This window comes from Hemicordylus capensis, chromosome 10 (genome assembly GCF_027244095.1).
Source record: "Hemicordylus capensis ecotype Gifberg chromosome 10, rHemCap1.1.pri, whole genome shotgun sequence".
Classification (NCBI taxonomy): Eukaryota; Metazoa; Chordata; class Lepidosauria; order Squamata; family Cordylidae; genus Hemicordylus; species Hemicordylus capensis.
The window spans coordinates 15,917,358-15,938,785 of NC_069666.1; the positions used below are offsets into that span (position 1 = coordinate 15,917,358).

At 48.4% G+C, this 21,428-nt stretch overlaps 1 protein-coding gene across 2 annotated transcripts in view; it reads right to left on the reverse strand.

Moving 5' to 3' along the window:
* Window positions 1-21,428, reverse strand: part of TRIP4 (thyroid hormone receptor interactor 4) — a 55,520-nt gene that overhangs the window by 24,341 nt on the left and 9,751 nt on the right. Inside the window, exons 4-12 of one of the 2 annotated variants that reach the window (XM_053272798.1) lie at window positions 20,691-20,912; window positions 18,378-18,456; window positions 17,722-17,851; window positions 14,778-14,993; window positions 13,916-14,039; window positions 12,120-12,307; window positions 9,524-9,648; window positions 9,036-9,149; window positions 4,836-4,927 (exon numbers count right to left, since the gene is read on the reverse strand). In XM_053272798.1, coding sequence (XP_053128773.1) covers window positions 4,836-4,927; window positions 9,036-9,149; window positions 9,524-9,648; window positions 12,120-12,307; window positions 13,916-14,039; window positions 14,778-14,993; window positions 17,722-17,851; window positions 18,378-18,456; window positions 20,691-20,912 — 1,290 coding nt within the window. The remainder of the gene's footprint in view (window positions 1-4,835; window positions 4,928-9,035; window positions 9,150-9,523; window positions 9,649-12,119; window positions 12,308-13,915; window positions 14,040-14,777; window positions 14,994-17,721; window positions 17,852-18,377; window positions 18,457-20,690; window positions 20,913-21,428) is intronic. The other variant, XM_053272799.1, reaches the window with a different exon arrangement.

The window sequence follows — 21,428 nt, forward strand, 5'->3', positions numbered from 1 at the left end:
CTCAGGTGCCATGATACCTTGGGCCAGCCCAGTGCCAGGTGTGATCCTGGTCAGCCCACCCAACTCCCAGCTTGGACTCAGACTCTTGCCCTCTTTCCTGCCCCTCAGCTCCCCATTGCTTGCTGGGCTCTCCCTGCCTTGAATAGAAATACAAAGGATATTTATGTGCCGCTTTTCAACAAAAGTTGCCAAAGCGGTTTACAAATGAATAAATGAATGAATGAGAGAGAGAGAGAGAGAGAGAGAGAGAGAGAGAGAGAGAGAGAGAAGGGATGCTGTGCTGGGGATGGATAGGGCCAGTTGCTCTCCCCCTGCTAAATAAAGAGAATAACTAATTTTTAAAAGGTGCCTCTTTGCTCTTTTAGCTGGGGACCTTGGACTCTGTGGCCCATTGAGCAAGCTGCCCACGGTTCAGCCCCCGATGCACCAGGATTCGGCTTGGAGACAGAGTCGGATTCAGAAAGCAAAATTGGATGGTCACAGTCTGCCTGGGAAAGCCTGCAAGATCTAGATAAACCATGTGAGAAAGGAACTGAACAAAACCACTGCTACTAATAGTTATCTATTTGGCAATCAAAATAGTTTTGTTGTGGGGTGTGTGTGTGTGTGTGTGTGAGAGAGAGAGAGAGAGGGGGGGGGGGAGAGCGCTAACTGCCTCAACTGCTGAGGTTACAAACCACAGTCTTGCAGTGCTGCTGAATTCAGGCAACATCTTCTCTTGAGGCTGCTGAGAGCTTATATCTGCTGCTTGCAGATAAGAGAACAGGCTGGAAAGGGGCTGGATTGCTTTGAAGAGGAGACACAAACCTCTTAGCCAGGCTACTTCATTTCCCTTTCATCACACACTTATGTAAGTCCCCTCTTGCTTTCTGCACTGCTTCCCTGCGCAGCAAACCGATCCTGGCCAAGTCAGGAGAAGGAGCAAAGGGAGGAGGCCCTGAGTACACCTTGGAGCAGAAGGGAGGAGTCTCCTCCTACATGCCCTCCTCCAACAGAAGCCTTGGCAAACCTTTCCCAGCCTACATCTACAGTAGGTCGGTATTTCTGCTTAAAGCAAGACTTGGCTGAAATGGCTGAAACATCACATCAGGGGCACTAACTATAGACTGCGTGTTTCAGGGGATGCATTTTTCCCACTTTCCATGTTGGACAAGATGCCACAGCTCAGGATTTTACAGTGCCAGCAGAATGGGGGCAGATTTATTTATTTGCTACATTTGTAGTAAAAAAGATTTTGAAATAATTGCACAGGCTGCCGATACAAAATACAAAGTGCTGGTTATTACCTGTAAGCCTTTAACTATCTGGGAAATGGTTGCTTAAGAGAGTGTCTTCTTTTTTCATGAAGCCTGTTACCTATTGAGATCATCTGGAGAGGTCCAGTTACGGTTGCCGCTGGCCTGTTTGGTGGCGACTTGTGACGGGGACTACCAAGCCAGAGGTTGCCAGTTCAAATCCCCGCTGGTATGTTCCCCAGACTATGGGAAACACCTATATCGGGCAGCAGCGATCTAGGAAGATGCTGAAAGGCATCATATCATACTGTGCGGGAGAAGGGAAGAGCAGAAGGTTCCAAGTTCCCTCCCAGGCAGCATCTCCAAGAGAGGGCTGAGAGAGATTCGTGCCTGCCACCTTGGAGAAGCCGCTGCCAGTCTGTGAAGACAATACTGAGCTAGACAGACCAAGGGTCTGACTCAGTAGTATATGGCAGCTTCCTATGTTTCTATGATGCATCTAGCTCAGAATTTTAAACACTGACTAACAGTAACTCTCCAGGGCTCCAGTCTTCAGCCCTACCCAGAGACACTAGGAACTGAGGCTGGGAGCGTCTGTTTTCAAAGCATGTGCTGCCATACTCAGCTGCAGACTGTCCCCAAACATATATCTCATGCCCTACACATCAAATACAACCAATCTGAAATCCAGGCTGGGGATGCCCTGGTTAGACGGATTCCAAGCATCAACACAAAATCCATTCTCAGAAAACTGCGAGAGCCCCACCAAAGGGGGATGTGGATTAAATGCCGAGTATCCAGGGGCCAGTCACAGTGATGTGAACCAGAAGAGTCTGCCTCTAGACTGAATGTGACCAAACAAGGGTAAACAAAAGGTGGTGGCTGCTTTTCTCTGTTATAGCAAGACCTCTCCCCCCGCCTGGCGACCTCCCTCCATCTCCTAGGCGTGCTGGCCCAGCTGCCGCTGCCTCTGTAAATCCACAACCGACTAACCCGTTGCCAAGAGCCTTGTTCAGAAAGGATTGCCCTGACTCGGGACTGATTTGGTTACGCAAATAGGAGCCACAACCAACGACACAGATCTGAGAGGGGAGTTGCTGGCTCTCCAGCCCAAGCCGCATGCAAGGCTTAGAGAGAGCCTTTGTTCTGAGCTCTACCAAGCAAAACTAATCATTTCCAGCATTCGCTCCAGCAAAGGCCTAGCGGGGAGATTTCCTCTGCAAGAATGTATTGATGTACTGTGGAGAGAAGACTCCCCCCCCCCGCACACACACACCCCATTTAATTCCAGCCCTCCATTTGGTGCTCCCTCCTCTGAGCTTTCTAAAAAAGGCAAACAGCAGTAGCCACACCAGCCCAACCCAATCGGAAGTACAGGAGGCCGGGAGGGGTGGCCAGGATTTGAGAAGCCATGGGCTACTTAGTGGGGCCTTTGAGGGAACACAATTGCCTTCCACTACAGATGTGAGCCGCGGGAGCACAGGACGCCACCTTTATCGGTTCCATGTATTGTTCGATTGGTATACCACCTTTCATTAATCTCAGGGTGGTTTACAGGACATTTAACACAATATAGAACTTATTAAAGAGTTAAACCACAACAATATGAAATTGGAATATAAAAATACTAGGGGGGGGTTACCAACCTGTTCGGAAGCCCTTTTACGGGCCTCCAGTAGTCATGTGCACAGACCAGTTCGGAGGCCATTCAAAAGGCCTCCAGACCGGTCCGGACACGGGTGGTTTTGGTTCAGGTGGGGGGTTCCAAAAGAGTTCGGGGGGGGCTTTACTTACCCCCTCAAGAATCTTACCTCCCTGCTGCCCGCTTCATTCCCCCTCCTCCGGCGGCGCCCGGCTCGGCTTCCTCCTCGTGTTCAAATTGCAATCGGGCGGCAGGGTATCTCCCAGTCCCTGCCGCCCGGCTCTTCAATGCCCCCCTGCTCGGCTGGCGGCCGCCCCCTGAACAGCCCCAAGAAGCCATTTGCAGCCGAGCCGGGGAAGGGGACGGGGTCGGCAGGGGAGCTCTCCTGCCGACCACCTGTGTAAGGGAAGGGAAGGGGCACGAGGAGGAAGCTGAGCCGCGCGCCGCCGGAGGAGGGGGAATGAAGCGGGCGGCAGGGAGGTATGCCGCCCGCTTACTTAAATAAATACAGCAAGATTCTTGAGGGGGTAAGTAAAGCCCCCCCCCCGAACTCTTTTGGAACCCCCCACCCAGTGCCGGACCGCAGCTCCGCAGTTCCGTGCACACCCCTAGCCTCCAGTAAGGTTCGAACACCGGACAGTTCAAAGGGTTTGAAGGTAGGGAGGGGGAACAATTTGAAGGGCGAGGGAGGGGGAACTTACACACACACACCCTCCGCCGCCGTGTTTCCCCCGCCAGCACTTGCTTAAAAACTGGTCCAGTGGGGCGGCAGCATACCTCTCTGCCTCCCCATCTGCTCCTTGGACCGGAAGTAGCGCGTCGGGACATCGGGCATACGCGCTACTTCCAGTCACTTCTGGTCCAAGGAGTGGATGGGGTGGCAGCCGCCCCATCGGACCAGTTTTTAAGCAAGCGCTGGCAGTGGAAACGCAGCAGGAGGGGGAAAGTGCACCGTCCCCCACCTTTAATGTTATCCCCCCCACCTTCAAACAGGCCCCCACCAGTTCCATGCACATCCCTAAAAAATACACATCTAATTAAAAGTTGTACACACACACCCCTTAAAATACAGAGCAGCAGCAACACAAACTATTTTCATAAACAAGCCTGGGTAAAAAGCCAAGATTCCACTTGCTTTCTAAAAACTGGGATGGAGACTGAGGAGCGGATGCCCACTGGGAGAGCATTCCAAAGTCTGGGGGCAATGACTGAGAAGGCCCTGTCCTGCCTACACAAGAGCCAAGCCCCTCTCATTGTCAGCACGCAGAGCAGAGCCCCTCCGATGACCTCATCAAGCAGACAGAAACCCTTGGGAGCAGGTGTTCCCTCAGATATCCAGGGCCCAAACCATTAAGGGCTTTAAAGGCCAAAATCAGCACCTTGAATTGGACCTGGAAGGAAACTGGCAACCAATGTAGCTCTTTCAAAATGGGTGTAATATGATCCCAGCAGGCAGCTCTAGCTAGATAAAACCCTAGTTGCCAACTTTTGCACTAGCAGCAGTTTCCAAATACTCTTCAAGGGCAGTCCCACAAAGAATGTGTTACAGTAATCCAGCCATGATGTAACTAAGGTGTGAATAACTGTGGCCAGATCTGCCTTCTTGAGAAAGGGACGCAGATGGTGCACTAGCCGAAGCTGTGTAAAAGCGCCCCTGGCCACCACCTCCACCTGAGCATCCAAAAGCAGAGCCGGGTCCAGCAATACCCCCAAAGCTATACACTTGCTCTTCCACTTCCCCACCCCAACTTGCTGCCTCTTCCCCTTGCTTCATGAACGTAGAGAGCAGAGGAAAGGAGCGACGGTTGGGGCAGCAGTCAGAGGGGGCAGCACAGCATTACCATCCCTTGATCCCAGGACTGGGACAGGAGGGAGGGGAGATCAAGGGGCCAGAAAAGCAAGAGGGCTTGCTCCAGCCCTGGCAAGCGCAAAAGCAAGCAGACTTCTTGCCTACTCACCTGTTCCTTAAATTGCTCTTGGGACAAGCAGTCCATCACATACACGCAGCCGAGGAGGCAGCCAGAGGGATAATCTTTGGGAAATTCCAGGTCTACAACAAGCAGGGGAGAAAATGATTGAGCAAGCTCAGGCACATGATCCAGGACCCCGCCATGCTCCGCTGGGTCTTGATTAGCCTCCGGTGTGCTTTTGCCACAGCGCTTTCTATGATTCCTTCTGTGGTTTCTGGTTTGCACAGAACGCTTGCTTAGTAAAGAACTGCCTGACGTGTGCTGGGAGAAAGCATCTCACTCTCACAGCCCCCAAAGCAGTTCTGCATCCCAACTTGAAGCCCCGAGGCCCTCCACCCGCTCCCTTAACACACTGCAAACCGGTGCAAAACCAGCCCCGGCCTAAGTGAATTACAAACCAAAACCAAGTCTTACATTCAGTCCTTCGCCAAGAAACAGCTGCATTTTGTTCTTAGAAGAGGGCGTCGGAAGGATGCATTCAGAATATATTACAGTCCTTAGGCAGGGGTTCTCAAACTGGGGTCCCCAGAGGCTGCTGGACTACAGCACTCCTCCTCTCCAGCCAACCCCATGCTTAGTATCTACTACAGCACCCCTGGCAGATGGCTGTCCAGCCTCTGTTCAAAAACCTCTAGTGAAGAAGAGTTGGCCACTGTACAAGGCACCACTTTAAGGGCCCATCCAAAAGGAATATTCTACTTTTGGATTTCCATACACACAAGGGACACCTGAATCTATCTAGATGTTCCACTGATGAGAAGGAGGGGGGCTTTTCAACTGTGGTGTCCAAAGCATGGAATGACCTCAGCACAGAGTTGTGGTTGGCTCTCTTCTTGCCTGCTTTTCAGCAGCTGCTTAAGCCAGAGGGCATATTGTAGTCAGACATAAGGACATAGGAAGCTGCCTTATACAGAGTCAGACCATTGGCCCATCTAGCGCAGGACTGTCTGCACTGACTGGCAGCAGCTCTCCAAGATTTCAGGCAGGGGTCTTGCCCAGCACTACCTGGAAATGCTGCCAGGGATTGAACCTGGCACCTTCTGCATGCAAAGGAGATGCTGTACCACTGGGTTACGGCTCCATTCCCTTTAGATATTTTAGGACTGGCTGGGGGTTTTTTGCTGCTTTGGTCTGGTTTTTGGTTTTGATGATGATTAGTGTTTCAGTTTTTTTGTTTTTGTTTTTTTAATATATTGTTCTATTGCTGTAAGCCACTTTGTGTCTGCTTTGCTGAGAAAGGCAGGGCATACAAATGTGATTATAGATAGGTACTCATTTATATGTACAGGCAAACCTCGTTATTCACAGGGGTTCTGTTCCTCACCTACTACCACGAATAACAAAACTGTGAGTAATGAGGCATTATGCCTATGGGAAACGGGGGGTTAGGCTCCAGAATGGAGGGAAAATGCTAAGAACAGCTTTTAAATGTGCAATTGTTTACTGTGCCACGCTCTGTGGGATCTGCACGTGCCCAAGAATGCCCCCCAAAATGACAAAAAGTTGTGGGGAAAGGTTTTTTTTTTTTAAAGCAACAAACCACAAAGTGGCCCCTGCAGACAAAATGGTGGCCAGAAGTGACCTCTGTGGTCACGTCCAGCCCTCTAGGAATTGCGGATATGTGGGTTTTAACCCTTTTGTATCCACGAATAATGAAACCGGGTGTCAATTAGACACCTGTAGTTATGTGAAACCACGGATGATGAGTCCACGAATAGCGAGGTTTTACTGTACTCACACTCACTCACTGACCCAGTTCTGCATCAGATGTGCTATGGCGAGTTCACTACGTACAATCCAATCTGGATCAATTCAGAATTCTCAGCCTGGGCTTGGGCTGCTTCATACCACCCTCCAAAACAAATAATACACTTGGATTTTGATCTGGCAACCCTAATCACACTGTGTTCCTGGCCTCTCTTGTAGGAAGAATGCTTTAAACAGCAATTAAGCAGCAGAGACCACTGCTGCTGCTGCTGCTGGCTGGAACCTAATTCAATGAGTGACCTTTAGATCTCAGTGCTGGTAAGGCAACACACTCCTATCAGGCTCAAGAATGATGCAAACCTTCCTTCATGTCCAGTCGAACACTGAGCTAAAGGTTGTTACCTATAAAGCTATGAACAGCTTGGGCCCAGGGTATTTAAGAGAGCGCCTTCTTCTTCATAAACTCCGCCACCTATTAAGATCACTGGGGGCACTGTTCCCTCTAACAGAAATTTCCAGATATTGTTCACTACAACTCCCAGCATCCTCAGCTGCAATGGCCTTTGGCAGGGGATTATGAGAGTTGTAGTCAACAACATCTGGGAATCCCTGTTAGAGGGAACACTGATTTGGGGAGTTCTGGTTGCAATTACAACTGGCTCATCTGGTGGTGATCCAAAAACCGCACCTTCTCTAGGGTTGCCCCAGAACTCTGGAACGCACTCCCATATGAAATTAGAACCTGCCCATCATTGGTGGCTTTTAAGCAACTCTTGAAAACATACTTATTTTATCAGGCTTTTTGTTTATAATGTTTTAAAGTTTTACTGATGGTTATTTTAATTTGTTTTATATAAGTTAAGGTTTTAATTGTTGTCAAGTTTTAATTTGTAAACCGCCCAGATATTTTATATAGGGCAGTATATAAATGTGATAAATACATTAATTCAAGCAGAGGTCGTCAAGCACTTTTTTTCTGATATTGCACTGCCTCCTTCAGAAGTCATAAGGAAGAGAACCTCTGGGAGACCAACAGCAAAACTTTAGTCAATGCAAACAAGTAAAACTGATTAAACATACTCACAACCATTAAAGTAATTAATTGCAGCAGATTTCAATAAAATATTGCAAGTTTGGAGTAAAATTCACCGTTCCCAGGTGCTTGTCAGAACAATATGGTCCTAAAAACCAAAGCTGAGCAGGTCTGCTGAACCTCTGCAGGAAGGGAGTCACATCAGAGTGATTCCACCATTGAGGATTCCCTGCTTCATGAGCCAGGGAGCACAATGACCTAAGCACATGGGGAAGTTCATAGAAGAGAAGATATCCTCTGAGAAATGTGGACTGAATGAGTTTTATGGCCACCACAACAGCTTGACTCTGACTCCATGATAATACGAGGCAGAGACTTTGATGATATGGAGAACAGATTCACTGCTATTAGTGGAGTTTTCAGATAATCTCCAGGACAATGCTACCCAACAGAGTCCTTCATTTGCAGCTCATTAAGAAACAGTGCAATGTATTTGCATGTGTGAACAAACTCTCAGACTCAACAAAAGGACACATTCAAAGTATGGATAAAGGTTTTGTTTTGAAATTCTGAAAACTTTGGTATGCATCTGAGGAAAGTAATCCAAAATTAGTAGAAGGTCATACTTTTTCAGGGTTATCAAGGAGGCCACTGATAACTGATTAGGTTTTTGAAGTTTTTTTAAAAAACCTCCATCAGGCTAGATTTTAGATGGGAGTGGGTGGAAGGGAAACAGGGTGGTGGCAGAAGAAAAGAATGATGCTAGGTTAGAGTCCCAGTCTTCATCTTCTTAATAATCAGAATAGTCTAATTTGAGAGCCAGCATGGTATAATGGTTAGATTGCTGGACTAGGACCGAGGAGAACAGAGTTCAAATCCCCATTCAGCCATGAAACTCGGTGGGCAACTCTGGGCCAGTCAAATTAAACAAACAAGTCAAGTCAAATCAAGACAGATTGGGAAGGTATTGCCTCAACTTAATTGGGCTAGGCCATGCCTCGTGAAAAATGATGATAAGTTGCACCAAAGGCTACTAGAACAAGGAAGCAATGGCTGATTCTCTTCTGGAAAGCATGAAAGCCAACCATTAATTCAGTTTTGTTCCTGGTATGGTTAGAGTGAAAAAAATGGGACTACAGCTAAATGTAAAGAAGACTAGACTAATGACAACGGATACAGCAACCAGCCACAGAGGTCACTTCTGGCCGCCATTTTGTCATCAGGAGGCGCCATTTTGTAGCTCATTTCGTGGGGGAAAAACCAGACGTTTCCCCATGAATTTTTATGGTTTTAGGGGCCATTTCGTCCTTTAGAGGGCATGCCTGGCCACATGGGGGACCCATGGAGCACATCACAGTAGGTCTGGGGCAGTTTGGGGGCTTTTTCCAACTTCCCCCTCCACCTTGGAACCTAACCCCCCTTTCCCCATAGCACTAATGTCTCATTACCCACGGTTCCATTACTCGCGGTAGTAGGCGAGGAACGTATCCCACGCGAGGAACTCCCAGCAGGACCAGCTCCATGCAGGGCGGGGTGAGGGGGCTTTTCAGCAGAACCAGAGGCTGCAGCAAAATGCAAAGAAGAATCTGGGAAATGGGAACTTTGCACAGGGAAGAGCGCACAGGGAAGGCACTGCGAGTAACTACAGTTCCCAGCTATCCCCATGCACCCAGCCTCCCCACAGCCTGTGGTTCCACTGAAGACCACCTTGACGGCGCCAGAAATGACAGGTACTGCATGCAGCCAGCCATGCATCTCCACACAGAGCCAGGGGAACTGTATACTCTGTCAGAATCCAAGATTTTGACACACAGTCCTAGTATTCATTGTGGAGCCCAAAGACGACTTCCATTCAACCAGCTGGCCTCTTGGTACCAAGAAAAAGAAAAACCCAAACCAACCCCTGTCATATGCAAAGAAGCCATAAGAGGCTCACCTTCCTGGAGCAGTATTTTGTAGGTGGTCTCCAGCTCACAGATTTCCTGAGGCGAAGGTCTTTTGGCCGTCGCTGCGATCCATAGCCGGCCTCTGTGCGATGTGTACCAAGTCCTGCCCTCTACCCTGGAGGGGGAAGATCAGACACCGATTCAGTCTCCAGTAGACATGCTTTCCACAGCACCCACACAACTCAGGTTTCAAGCGAACATTTCAATGGCAATTTCAGTATCCAAGGTGTGCACTCTGGGGGAAGCAAGAACCCTTAGGGCAGACACCACATTCAAAGAGAAGGCGCTCATGTAAGAGACAAAGGGTGCAAGACGAAAATACACGGAAGTCCCTCAAAGGTTATGCAACTTAAGATCCATGCCCTCCAGAGGATCTGAATGCTGTACGTTTTTCCAATTCTTCATCACTGTAAAACAAGCATTTAAGGGGGAAAGCTGACATTGTCCAACTTTTTTTTTTGCTGTTGTCTTCCCATTTTGACTTCAAGAGAACCCTTACAACAGCAAGGTTATAGGAACATAGGAAGCTGCCTTACACTGAATCAGACCATTAGTCTGTACTGTCTATCCAGTACAGACCAGTACTGTATGGCTTTAAAAGGGGCTTAGACAAATTCATGGAGGACAGGTCTAGCAATGGCTAGCAGTCTGGTGGCTACAGGCCACCTCCAGCCTCAGAGGCAAGAGGGCTATGAATACCAGTTGAGGGAGCAACAGCATACCCTCACCTCTTGCCTGTGGGCTCCCCAGAGGCATCCAGTGCGCCACTGTGTGAACTAGATCAGCCTTGGGCCTGATCCAGCTGGGATGTTCTTACGTCCTTGTACTGCCTGGCAGCGTCTCTCCATGGTTTCAGGCAGGAGTCTTTCCCAGCCCTACCTGGAGATGCTGCCAAGGATTGAAACTGGGGCCTCCTGCATGCAAAGCAAATGCTCTACTACTGAGCTACAGTCCCATCGCGTAACCCCAGAGGAGACAAAAAGGAAAGAGTTGGGCCACAGCCAGTGCTTATTTTGTCACGAAGAGAGACTGGCCATCGAGGCCACTTGGAAGGGCCATAAGAGTCTCAGAAGCACAGGCTCCAACTAAGGGGAGTGAGTGGCGAGGCACAAATTCAGTGCACATGGTTATCTATCGTATGTTTATAGCATGCCCTTCCCGAGGAGCTCAGAACAGCAACATGGCATTAGCCTGTTGTATCCTCCCACAACTGGAGGAAGCAGCCAGACCAAACTACTCCTGAACCAAACTACTACTGGAAATAAGTAGCCCTTTAGAGTAACTCCTGAGTAGTCCTATTGCATCACTTTGTCTGGATGTCAGCCAACGAGCTGACTAAAGCCACTCTGAGCAGCTCTCCGAAATCCAGGCACTCCTGACCAACGTCCAAGGCACCACTGTGGATCTCAGACATTCAAGACTGACCCAGCCAGCCTTCATTTTCACATCCCTAGCAAGACCCGGGTGTTCAGTATTCTGATACAAAGCCAGGTGCCTTCTCGATTAGGTGTCTGCAGCCAGTCTGTTCCCAAGGCCCTTTCCTTGCCAGACAGAGGGGGAAACAGCACCACCTAATGCTTACTGTGGGAGATGCATAACTTGGTAGCAGAGTACCTGCTTTGCACACACAAGGTCCCAGGTTCAATCCCTGGCACCTCCAAGTAAGGCTAGGGGAAACCTCTGGCTGAAACCCTGGAGAGTTACGGCCATCCAGCATAGACCAGACCTGCACAACCTCAGCCCTTCAGCTATTGGGACTACAACTCCCATCATTCCCAGCCACGGCAACCAATAATCAGGGATGCTACTCAAGCTGCTCCAGCCAATCTGATTCCTAGGGGGCTCCTCCTGGGCACTGCCCTCAGGAAGAACTAAAATAATGCGTTACAAATGTACTTCCTGGTATATTTTAAATAAATTTGCCCCCTTCGTCCTGGGGTCACTGCCAGGAGGACAGCTGCAGGACAGCTGAAGTTGTGCAGCCCTGCCTTAGGGGAGGACGCTGTTGCTCCATAGCGGAGCATCTGCTTGGCACGCAAATGGTCCCAGGTTCAGTCCCTGGCAGCATCTCCAGTTAAAGCTGGGGAAGACTCCTGCCTGAAACCTTGGAGAGCCGCTGCCAGTCTGGGATACTGAGCTGCTTGAGCCACTTGTGGAATTCTCTGCCACAGGATTGTGGTGACTGCCAGCAGCCTGGATGGCTTTAAGAGGGGTTTAGATACATTCAGAAGAGAGGTCTATCAATGGCTACTAACCTGAGGGCTACAGGCCACCTCCAGCCCCAGAGGCAAGATGCCTCTCAATCCCAGTTGCAGGGGAGCCACAGCAGGAGAGAGGACATGCCCTGTGGGCTCCCCAGAGGCATCTGGTGGGCCACTGCGTGAATCAGGATGCTGGACTAGATAAGTCTTAAGCACGATCCAGCAGGGCTGTTCTTATGTTCTTATGAGCTAGACAGACCCATGGTCTGACTTGGTATAAGACAGCTTCCTATGTGCCTTTTCTTTTTTCAGTATGAACATTTTATTTAACACACACAAAATTCCAAGTGTTTTCAAGTGCTCCCAATTTAAGGCCTCCGCTTACCTTTTGATCCCTCTGACCAGCAGCGAGGCCCACGGCTGATGCATGCTCAGGCACCAGCCACCGTCGGAAATCTCCTGTATCTCTCGGTCCTGGACCCGTAAGCGGCTCCTGTCCGAGTCAGCCTCGCTCCCAGTCTCTGCAGAAGAGGCAGCTTTCCTGTGGGGGGGCAGCCCAGTCTGGTCCACCCACTTCAGCACAGCAGTGGGGGGAAGCAAAAGACACATCACAGAAGGTCAACGCTTCTCTGTTAAACTAGAACCGCAAAGCAGGCAGGCATGACAAGCCTGCCTCAGGTGTCCCTTTGCTTGCCCGTGCCAGGTGACAACATTCTGCTTGGTCTGAGTGAGTGTGATAAACAGCAAGGGGAGGAAGCTGGTTTGGAACGACCTCAAGGCGCTCAATTAGCTCATGTAAAAAGCAGGTCTGTGGCTGTCTGAAGTGGTTGGCCGACAGATAATGTCTCCCATCTGAATTACATAATCTGCTCCGGGCTAACACCCGAGGAGCAAGAGGATCAGTCCAACGGGCTAAATTGGAGAGCAAAATGCTACGTGCCGTTCCAGTGTTCAGACAGAAAGAGGACATGCCTTCAGCTCATAAGCAATGCCCAACAAAAACGGGCCAGAGGGAATTTCTATAGCCAAAGAATCCCAAACCCTGGCTGCTGTTGGCAACGTTAACTCCTGAAAGGCTAGACTGGACTCCTTTTGGATGCATAACAGAGCTTGGAGCCACTATGTTAACAGATCACACACATCCTTGCTCCTCTTGAAAGGAGAATGCCCAGAGCCACACGAGACTCCCGAAGGTTCATTAAAGGGAACAGAAGCTCAGTGGCAGAGCATCTGCTTTGCGTGCAGAAGGTCCCAGGTTCAGCCTCTGGCATCTCCAGGTAGGGCTGAAAGAGATTCAGCAGGGAAATGACCTGACTAGCAAGCCAGAGGCTGCCAGTTTGAATTCCCACTGGTATGTTTCCCAGACTATGGGAAACACACCTATATCAGGCAGCAGAGATATAGGAAGATGCTGAAAGGCACCTTTTGAGGGAGCAGGTTGGTCAAGAGCTGAAGCTGGAGGCAAGTAGGACAAGGCTATGGATCCACATGGAGTTGCTTGGGAAGGACTAGCATCATGGCCTTGCCACATCGGGAGAGAACCTTGGTTTGACCCCACTGATTTCCACTGCAGCTTCAGCCGTTTTATATGCGATGGGAGCATTTGACGGGGTCTAGTTCTCTTCGTTTCATGTGTGATGCTTCCAACTGACCCCTGCTAACTGGGCAAAGAGGCACCTTTTTCATGTGGTGATTCTCTTTATTGAGCAGGGGGAGAGTAACTGGCCCTATCCACCTCCAGCACAGTACTTCCAGTGACTGTTGCTGGTGTCTGTCTTATGTTTCTTTTTAGATTGTGAGCCCTTTGGGGACAGGGAGCCAATTACTTGTTTGGCCTGGTCTTCCAAAGTTTTAAAATTGTTTTTAAAAGTATTTTAATTGGTTTTAAATGGTTTTGAATTGTTAAAATTGTTTTTATATTGTTCTATGCATTGCGATTTTAAATGGTGTGTGTTTTTGTGTCTTTTTAAACTTGTTGTACACCACCCAGAGCCTTCGGATGGGGTGGCTTATAAATGTAATAAAGAAAGAAAGACAGAAGTGGGTCTCCCATCCAGGCACTGACTGCACCAAGACCCGCTTAGCTTAAGCAAGGTGGCTGTGTTGTGTGCCCTTAGACCATACTCTGGGACACGTAACACTACGTAGAATTCTGAAAAGGAAGGAACAAAGATTACTGACCACAGGGGCTGGCTGAAGGAGGTTTGGATTCACCAGAACTCCAGGCGCTTTGCCTCCCGCTGCAGGGCTCTCCTTTGGCTTGGTCAAAGTGCCACTGTGAATTGCTTCAATGGTTTCATCCAACCTACAAGGACAAACAGCTAGTTTCATACTCTGTGTAGACTCTCTCTCTCACACACACACCCCTAAAAATGCCTTTCTAGGCTCCTGTTATATACTGTGCTATACTAAGTGTAACTGCCTGAAGGAGGCGGGGGGGGCAGAAATCACATCTGTTTTCTTACACCTCAGGAGGCAATTGCTACAAATGCATTAACTCTATATTGCTTTCTTGGACAATAGAGTCCCCCAATGCACCCCACTTAAGGAAGGAGGAGAGGAGAGCTGGTCTTGTGGTAGCAAGCATGACTTGTCCCCATAGCTAAGCAGGGTCTGCCCTGGTTGCATATGAATGGGAGACTTGATGTGTGAGCTCTGTAAGATATTCCCCTCAAGGGATGAAGCCACTCTGGAAAGAGCAGAAGGTTCCAAGTTCCCTCCCTGGCTTCTCCAAGATAGGGCTGAGAGAGACCTTGGAGAAGCCACTGCCAGTCTGTGAAGACAATACTGAGCTAGATAGACCAATGGTCTGACTCAGTATATGGCAGTTTTCTATGTTCCTATGAAAAATTCTGCCTGTGAACAATACAATGAAATGTTTATGGGAAGAGGCTACCAGCACCACAGTGATCCCTGAAACTTCCTCCTCCTTTCCATCAAAAAACAAACAAACATATCTTCCTGACTGCCAGCAGCATTTTGAAGCAGGCAGCAGCATACACACAGACAGGCATTCCTCGTCCTGCCAAGCCAGGGTACTCACTTGCTGTGATATTCCTCCATGCTCCCAGACTCCTCCAGGACCTGCCGGCCGGCAAAGTCAATGGTGATCTTCCGGGAGAGCCGAGACGCGTGCCTCAGTTCCCTCAGTTCCTTCTCTCTCTTCTCCAGCGCCTCCCTCTCCTGCTTCGAGAGCCACTGGTTGGAGTCGCTGGCAAAGTAGTCCGACTCGTCGTCGATCACGTGAGTTCGGCGCACACTGCCAAGCAAGAACAAGAGAGCAAACCAATGCTACCAAATCTCAAATCTCTACAAGGGAGCCCTCAGCTGTACCCCCTGTGCCTCTCTAAGAGAAAACCACCTTTTTAAAAGGGCACAATTCTCTTTATTTAGCAAGGGGAGAGCAACTGGCCCTATCTGTCCCCAGCAAAGCATCCCTCCAGTGGCTTTTGCTTATCTTATGTTTCTTTTTTAGAGTGGGAGCCCTTTAGGTACAGGGAGCCATTTTATTTTTTCATATCTACATAAACCGCTTTGGGAACTTGTTGTTGAAAAGCGGTATATAAATATTCTTCGTCATCAGCAGGGTAGGACAGCTCAGCAGTTGCCTTTTCCTGCAGCATTGTTGGAAGGACCCAACCCTGCCAACTTTCTCCTCGCCATGTAGCACAGCGACACTCTCCATAATCTGGTATTTCCCCCTTAAATTACACTGAGTTTATACATTGTGGCTGTTGATAGGTATTATAGTTTTATTTAAACATCTGGCCGGTTATACTTATTTCCATTTTGATTTTAACTGACTGCAAGCCACCTAGGGGGTCTTCTAAGGGTTGAAAGGCAGGAGACAAGTGATCAGATACGTAAAATAAAAATACTGGAAGTTCTACACAGGGCAGTGAAAGCCTATCAACAACAGCCATTCCCATCTTCTACATTAGCAGCATATACAGTCAGTTTCAAAACACAATTCAAATGGGGATGAGGCCACAGCTCAGTGGAAGAGCATCTGCTTTGCACACAGAAGGTACCAGGTTCCATCCCTGGCAGCATCTCCAGGAAGGGCTGGGAAAGACTCCTGCCTGAAACCCTGGAGAGCTGCTGCCAGTCAGTGCAGACAATACTGAGCTAGATGGACCAAGGGTCTGACTCAGTAGAAGGCAGCTTCCTATCTACCAATGACAGCAATATTTAAGCACCTACAATTGTCTATAAAACAGAATTGTGCCAATAAAGCAGAGCCACATGTACATGCAAAGGCCAGAAGCAAAGCAGATACTATTCCATTCTCTCAATGTGGCTTGCTAATAACTCCTACAGGGTTTCTGCACACCCTTGCTGAAGTTATTCCGCTAGAAGGCCAATCCAACCAACCCAGACTCTAAGCTATCAGCAATTGGCTTAGCGGGTATCTTTTAGGAAAGGTTCCCTTGGTGTTGCTGTAGAGGTAACCCACCGAGCAAAAACTGAAGAAGGTGAGTTTTGTAGGCGGCTTTAAATGGGAAGAGCAAGAGCAAGACTCAGTGGCCAGGACTGCAAACTGCACACATTTGCTTTGGAAATTAGTCCTAATGCTTCAGCAGGAAGAGGTTAACTTGCAGGACAGACTGCACACAGAGAGATAGATGGGTCCTTCGTCCCCAAGCAGCTTTTGGATCTAGATATGTCCCTACTTCACAGGAACATAGGCAGCTGCCATATACCGAGTCAGACCATTGGTCCATCTAGCTCAGCATTGTCTTCACAGGAATTGAACCTGGGACCTTCTGCATGCAGAGCAGATGCTCTGCCACTGAGCTCTGGCCCCATCCCACTGCTCCTTTCCCACTGCCACCCTTAAGCATGCCACAAGCAATCTCGTTCCCTTTTCATAGAAAGCTCTACTGTTCCTCCAACCCCACATTCATACCAGAGGCTCCCTCCAATCCTTTGGCGCGCCTCCTGTTTCATCAGAAGCTCGCAGCTGGCCATCAGCCTCCGGACAGAGTGGATATTTTCTCCTCCCTTCTGCTACCCATCAGAATGCACACTTGTCTTTTCAAGGCCTCGTGGAGATTAAGTGCAGCTCCTTGAGTTGAAGCTTCTTTGGCAGTGATCCCAAGTGCCACCCCTTTTTTTCCTTCCCCCAATCAAGATGCTCGGATGTGTTCAAGGCTGTACAGAGGCAAAGGACAGGTCCACACTGCCGAAATTTCAGGAAGCTGCTCTGCAGGAACCATTTTGTGTTCGGTAGAGATAGTTATGCTGTTAAGCAGAGGTGCACCAAGGTAATTTTGGAGTCTGGACCTAAAGGCCTTTGGAGGCCCCCCCTCCCCTGCAAATTAAGCATCATCATGCTCAGCTGGGGGACCACACCACCCAGGACAGACTACAGAGGATTTGGGGGCACCCAGGGGTTGTGGAGGCCCTGGACTTTGGCCCCAAAGTCCAGGGGTAAGAGCTCCTCTGCTGTTAAGCATTTCCTATTCTAATAATGATAATCCTATCTCAGATCTATGACTCTTGCTGGGCTTGCATTGGTCCTAAGCCTGCAGTGCTAATAGGTCAGAGGGAAGCTTCAGACGGTGGATGCATTAAGAATGTCTCTGATTACTGCAAAAAAGCCAAGTCGATGTGGCCTAAAACAGCAAAAATAACACAGATGTTCTCCTATAGCTTAGCCTACAAGAAAACATAGGAACCTAGGAATACTGAGTCAGACCATTGGTCTGTCTAGCTCAGTATTGTCTTCACAGACTGGCAGCGGCTTCTCCAAGGTTGCAGGCAGGAGTCTCTCTCAGCCCTATCTTGGAGAAGCCAGGGAGGCAACCGGGAACCTTCTGCTCTTCCCAGAGCGGCTCCATCCCCTCAGGGGAAGATCTTACAGTGCTCACACTTCTAGTCTCCCATTCATACTCAACCAGGGTGGACCCTGCTTAGCTAAGAGGACGATTCATGCTTGCTACCACAAGGCCAGCTCTCCTCCCATAGCTCAGCCAGCTCTATACCTTGTTTTGTCAAACTCCAACAGTTTGTCCTTGTGCTTCACAGCCATCTCCAGACCAGCCTTGAGTCGAGCTTCCTGGCGGGGAAGCAGATCTTTGCCACTTGCATCCACCTTCCCAGAATTCTCAGTGCCTTGAGAGACAGAGCAATTAAGTCACAATCTCTTTTCTGTGCACTAATTCACAGATCCACCTGTGCTAGAATCGACTGCATAGCTACACCAACCGTGTGAAATATTGCAGGAACCAAAAGTGCTCGCACACATTAAAGGGCCACTTGAACAATTAACCTTGATCTCATTTGCTGTAGAAGCACAATTACACGGGTCAATACTTGGCTGACAGGTACGACGCCACAGTTAACTAGAAAGCCGCTTTTGCCCAAGCTAGATGGACCAATGGTCTGACTCTGTAGAAGGCAGTTTCCTCTGTTCCTAAGACAGCCACATAAACAGGATACTTTTAGCCACTTTAAAAATATCTCTCTTACAATCTACGTGTATTAGAAACAAGCATTTCCTCTGCAGCTTTTAACGTTGGCATCGTACCAGTTTTATGCTGTTGTAGGGTGATTACATCAACTTTTAAAGTGAGCACTGACTCTGCAAGGAGGTCTGTGTGGGAATCCCCCAAGATTCTCTCTCATGAAAACTACCAACCTGCCAAGAGCTTCTTCAGCAGCTTCTGGCTCTTGTTAGAATCACGCTGCAAGACATCCTGCTCTTCTTTTGTGCACACCTAAAAAGAGAATGGAGACCGTGAACTGGAGAATGAACAAGAATGCTCTCCATGCACGGACAGAAAGCTAGTTTATACCAAATTAGATGACTTGTCTGTCTAGCCCAAGGCTTTCCACAGACAGCAGCTATCTGGTCCCTCAGCCCCTCTTTTCCAGCCCTGCGATCTAGGCCCAGGGACTGAACCTGGGACCTTCCGCACCCAAAATTATGTGTTCTACGACTGAGCAATGGTCCCTTGCCCTCACAATAAATTCATCCCTATTGCTCTAACCAATGAGCAATAATGAGGACCTTTTGGGTCCATTCTAGAACCTAACCCCCCTTTCCCCATAGGCATAGTAAAGTAAAGCGTGCAGTCAAGTCAGTTTTGACTCCTGGCGTCCACAGAGCCTTGCGGTTTTCTTTGGTAGAATACAGGAGAGGTTCACCATTGCCTCCTCCCACACAGTATGAGATTATGCCTTTCAGCATCTTCATATTGCCTCATTATTCACAGTAGTAGGCAAGGCGTAGAACTCCCATGAGTAAGTTTGCCTGTACAATCAGCACTAAGAGCTTTGGCTCAATGCAGAAGACAACAGTGAGTTCTTGTCAGTCTTTTCCTGCATAGATAAGCAGGAAAGATAAGCTTTTCAAGGCTTCCTTCCCTCTCGCCTTCAAGCCCTTCTCACAGATTGTGTGGGAAAGGGCTCATTGGCTTTTATAGGATTGTTTCAATTGTTGCTACACTGTTGTTCTTCTTTGTCCCATTGTGTTTGTTTTTTAATCACATCTGTATTTTTATATTCTAGTTTAACATTTTAATTGTGAAATTTTCATAGTCTTGTTTTAACTTTTGTGTGAATCGCCTTGAGATTGTTTTAATGAAAGGCGGTATAGCAATTTAACAATCAAATAAATAAATAGTGTGGCTAAATGTTGTGCTGCAGCCTACAGACTTTGCCATGAGTTAACAACAGCTCCTGCAAAGTTGTGATTAGATCATTTCGGTAACAGAGAGAGGGAGAGTAGTTTTAGGTAATTAAGTAATTGCATTTCCGTGATGGTTTTGTAGTTTTACTTTGCAGGTGAAAGACTGTAATCGAGAACTGATTGATCATTTGTCCAGTGCACACATATCCACCATGGAAGAGCAAGAATGTTATGTCTGAACTAATTCAGTGACATGAGTATGGGAGTGAAGTGAGAGCTCCTCGCTCTCCTTCTTTCTGCCTGCTTGGTTTCTTTCCTCAGCAGGAAGCAATGAGGGAAAGTAGACCACTGTGCCAGAGGGAGGAAGGACTCCCCTCTCACTGTGGTATTATCGCCTCAGTTTCCCTTTTCCCCATCTTGCTTGGGGAAAAGATGAGACTAGGACAAGCAAGAGTTGTCAGGACACGATGAAGTTTCCTCCTCTTGCAAGCACATGCTAGTCTTCCTCCTGCCCCCATTACCGCTTGTTTTAACAAGAATGGTACCTGGATTTGCTGACGGACCACTTGGGGGGGGGGGTCAGCCCCTCAACAGCTCCCTGTTCCAAGTGGCTTGCAGAGACTCACCTGCAGAAATGATTGCTAGCTTTGACACCAGAAAGAAAGGGCTGCCAGAATAGGAGAACACTCAGCAATTATTAGGGAAAGGATGCCAGACTCTTTGGGAAACATCCCAAGATTATTTCAGTTCCCAGTGCTTGACAATTCCTTTGGAAGAGGCATTAGATCTTGTAAAAAGTTCCCCTCCACATCAGTGTCCACCAGGTGTCCTAAAATACAACTTTTAGTTAGCCCCTGAAATTCCCTGGGGGCTGCTTCTCACGTGATTCTTTTCTGAAGATGAAATGCAACAGGTTGGGACTTTTTGAGGGGAAGGTATGCTTAGAGGACAAGATGCAAGGCGGCCCACGATCAGGCACCCATGTAACACAAGAAGCAACTCCTCTAAGACAAAGACAGGCAGCACAACATCAGTCCTCCAGCTGTTTTTGGACCACAGCTCCCATCATCACCAGCCATAGTGACCAATAGTCAGGTATGATGGGAGCTCTAGTCCACTGTCTGCAGGAAGGGGCAAAGCTGCACAGCCCTGTTCTAAGAGCCGAGCAGAGAGATTGAAAAGAGAATGTGTGTTAAATCTCTGTCTCACACACACTCCCGAGAGACAAAAAAGCATGGGACAAATCCAACCCTGTGCACAATCTTACAACTGAGCAAGGCAGACAAGAAAAACACACACGGAGAGAAGGCCCTTACATACCAGAGTGCCGCAGAATAAGCAAGGTCCAGAGCCCTCTTGCTCACAGACAATGCGCCCACACGTCAGACAGTTATTGATGAGCTTGTGCCTCTGGGCTAGGCACTCACAAGCATGGCGCCCAGGAAGCATGACGGCCAGTTTGTCTTGACCTTCCTTCGTGTACAAGCTGACGTATTTGGCCTTCTTCTTGCACGAGGAGCTGCCACTGTTTACCTCCTGGGCCTAATACATACAGAAAGAGCAGAAATAAGGTACGTCCAGGAACAGTTAGAATGAAGAATGTTTCATTCCATTCATTCACGCTGCTGATCTGGAATTCATTAACCATTTTGACATGTTTCCCTGGTTTACATCAAGGTTATAGATGGTTCTCTCAAAGCAAAACATACACAAACAGTTATCTGCTGCCAGCTATTACAGCCAATTGTTTGGTATTCATGCTTTGAAATCGAGTCTCAACAATTATGTGTAAATTATATTTCCACCTTGCTTTGTCTTCCATTGTACCTCAGCCAATATCTTCCAATGCAGGCTTGTCTACCAAACCTCACGCGACAATAAAGCAGTCTCTAACACACCATGGCTACAACAGTGCTGCAACCAACCACTTATGGTGGGATCCAATGTCCTCTGAGGAATGCAGTAATCTCCAAGGAAGCAATACCACTTGTCAATTGTCCTTCCCAGTCCTTATAGAGAGAAGAGCTGGTCTTGTGGTAGCAATCATGACTTTTCCCC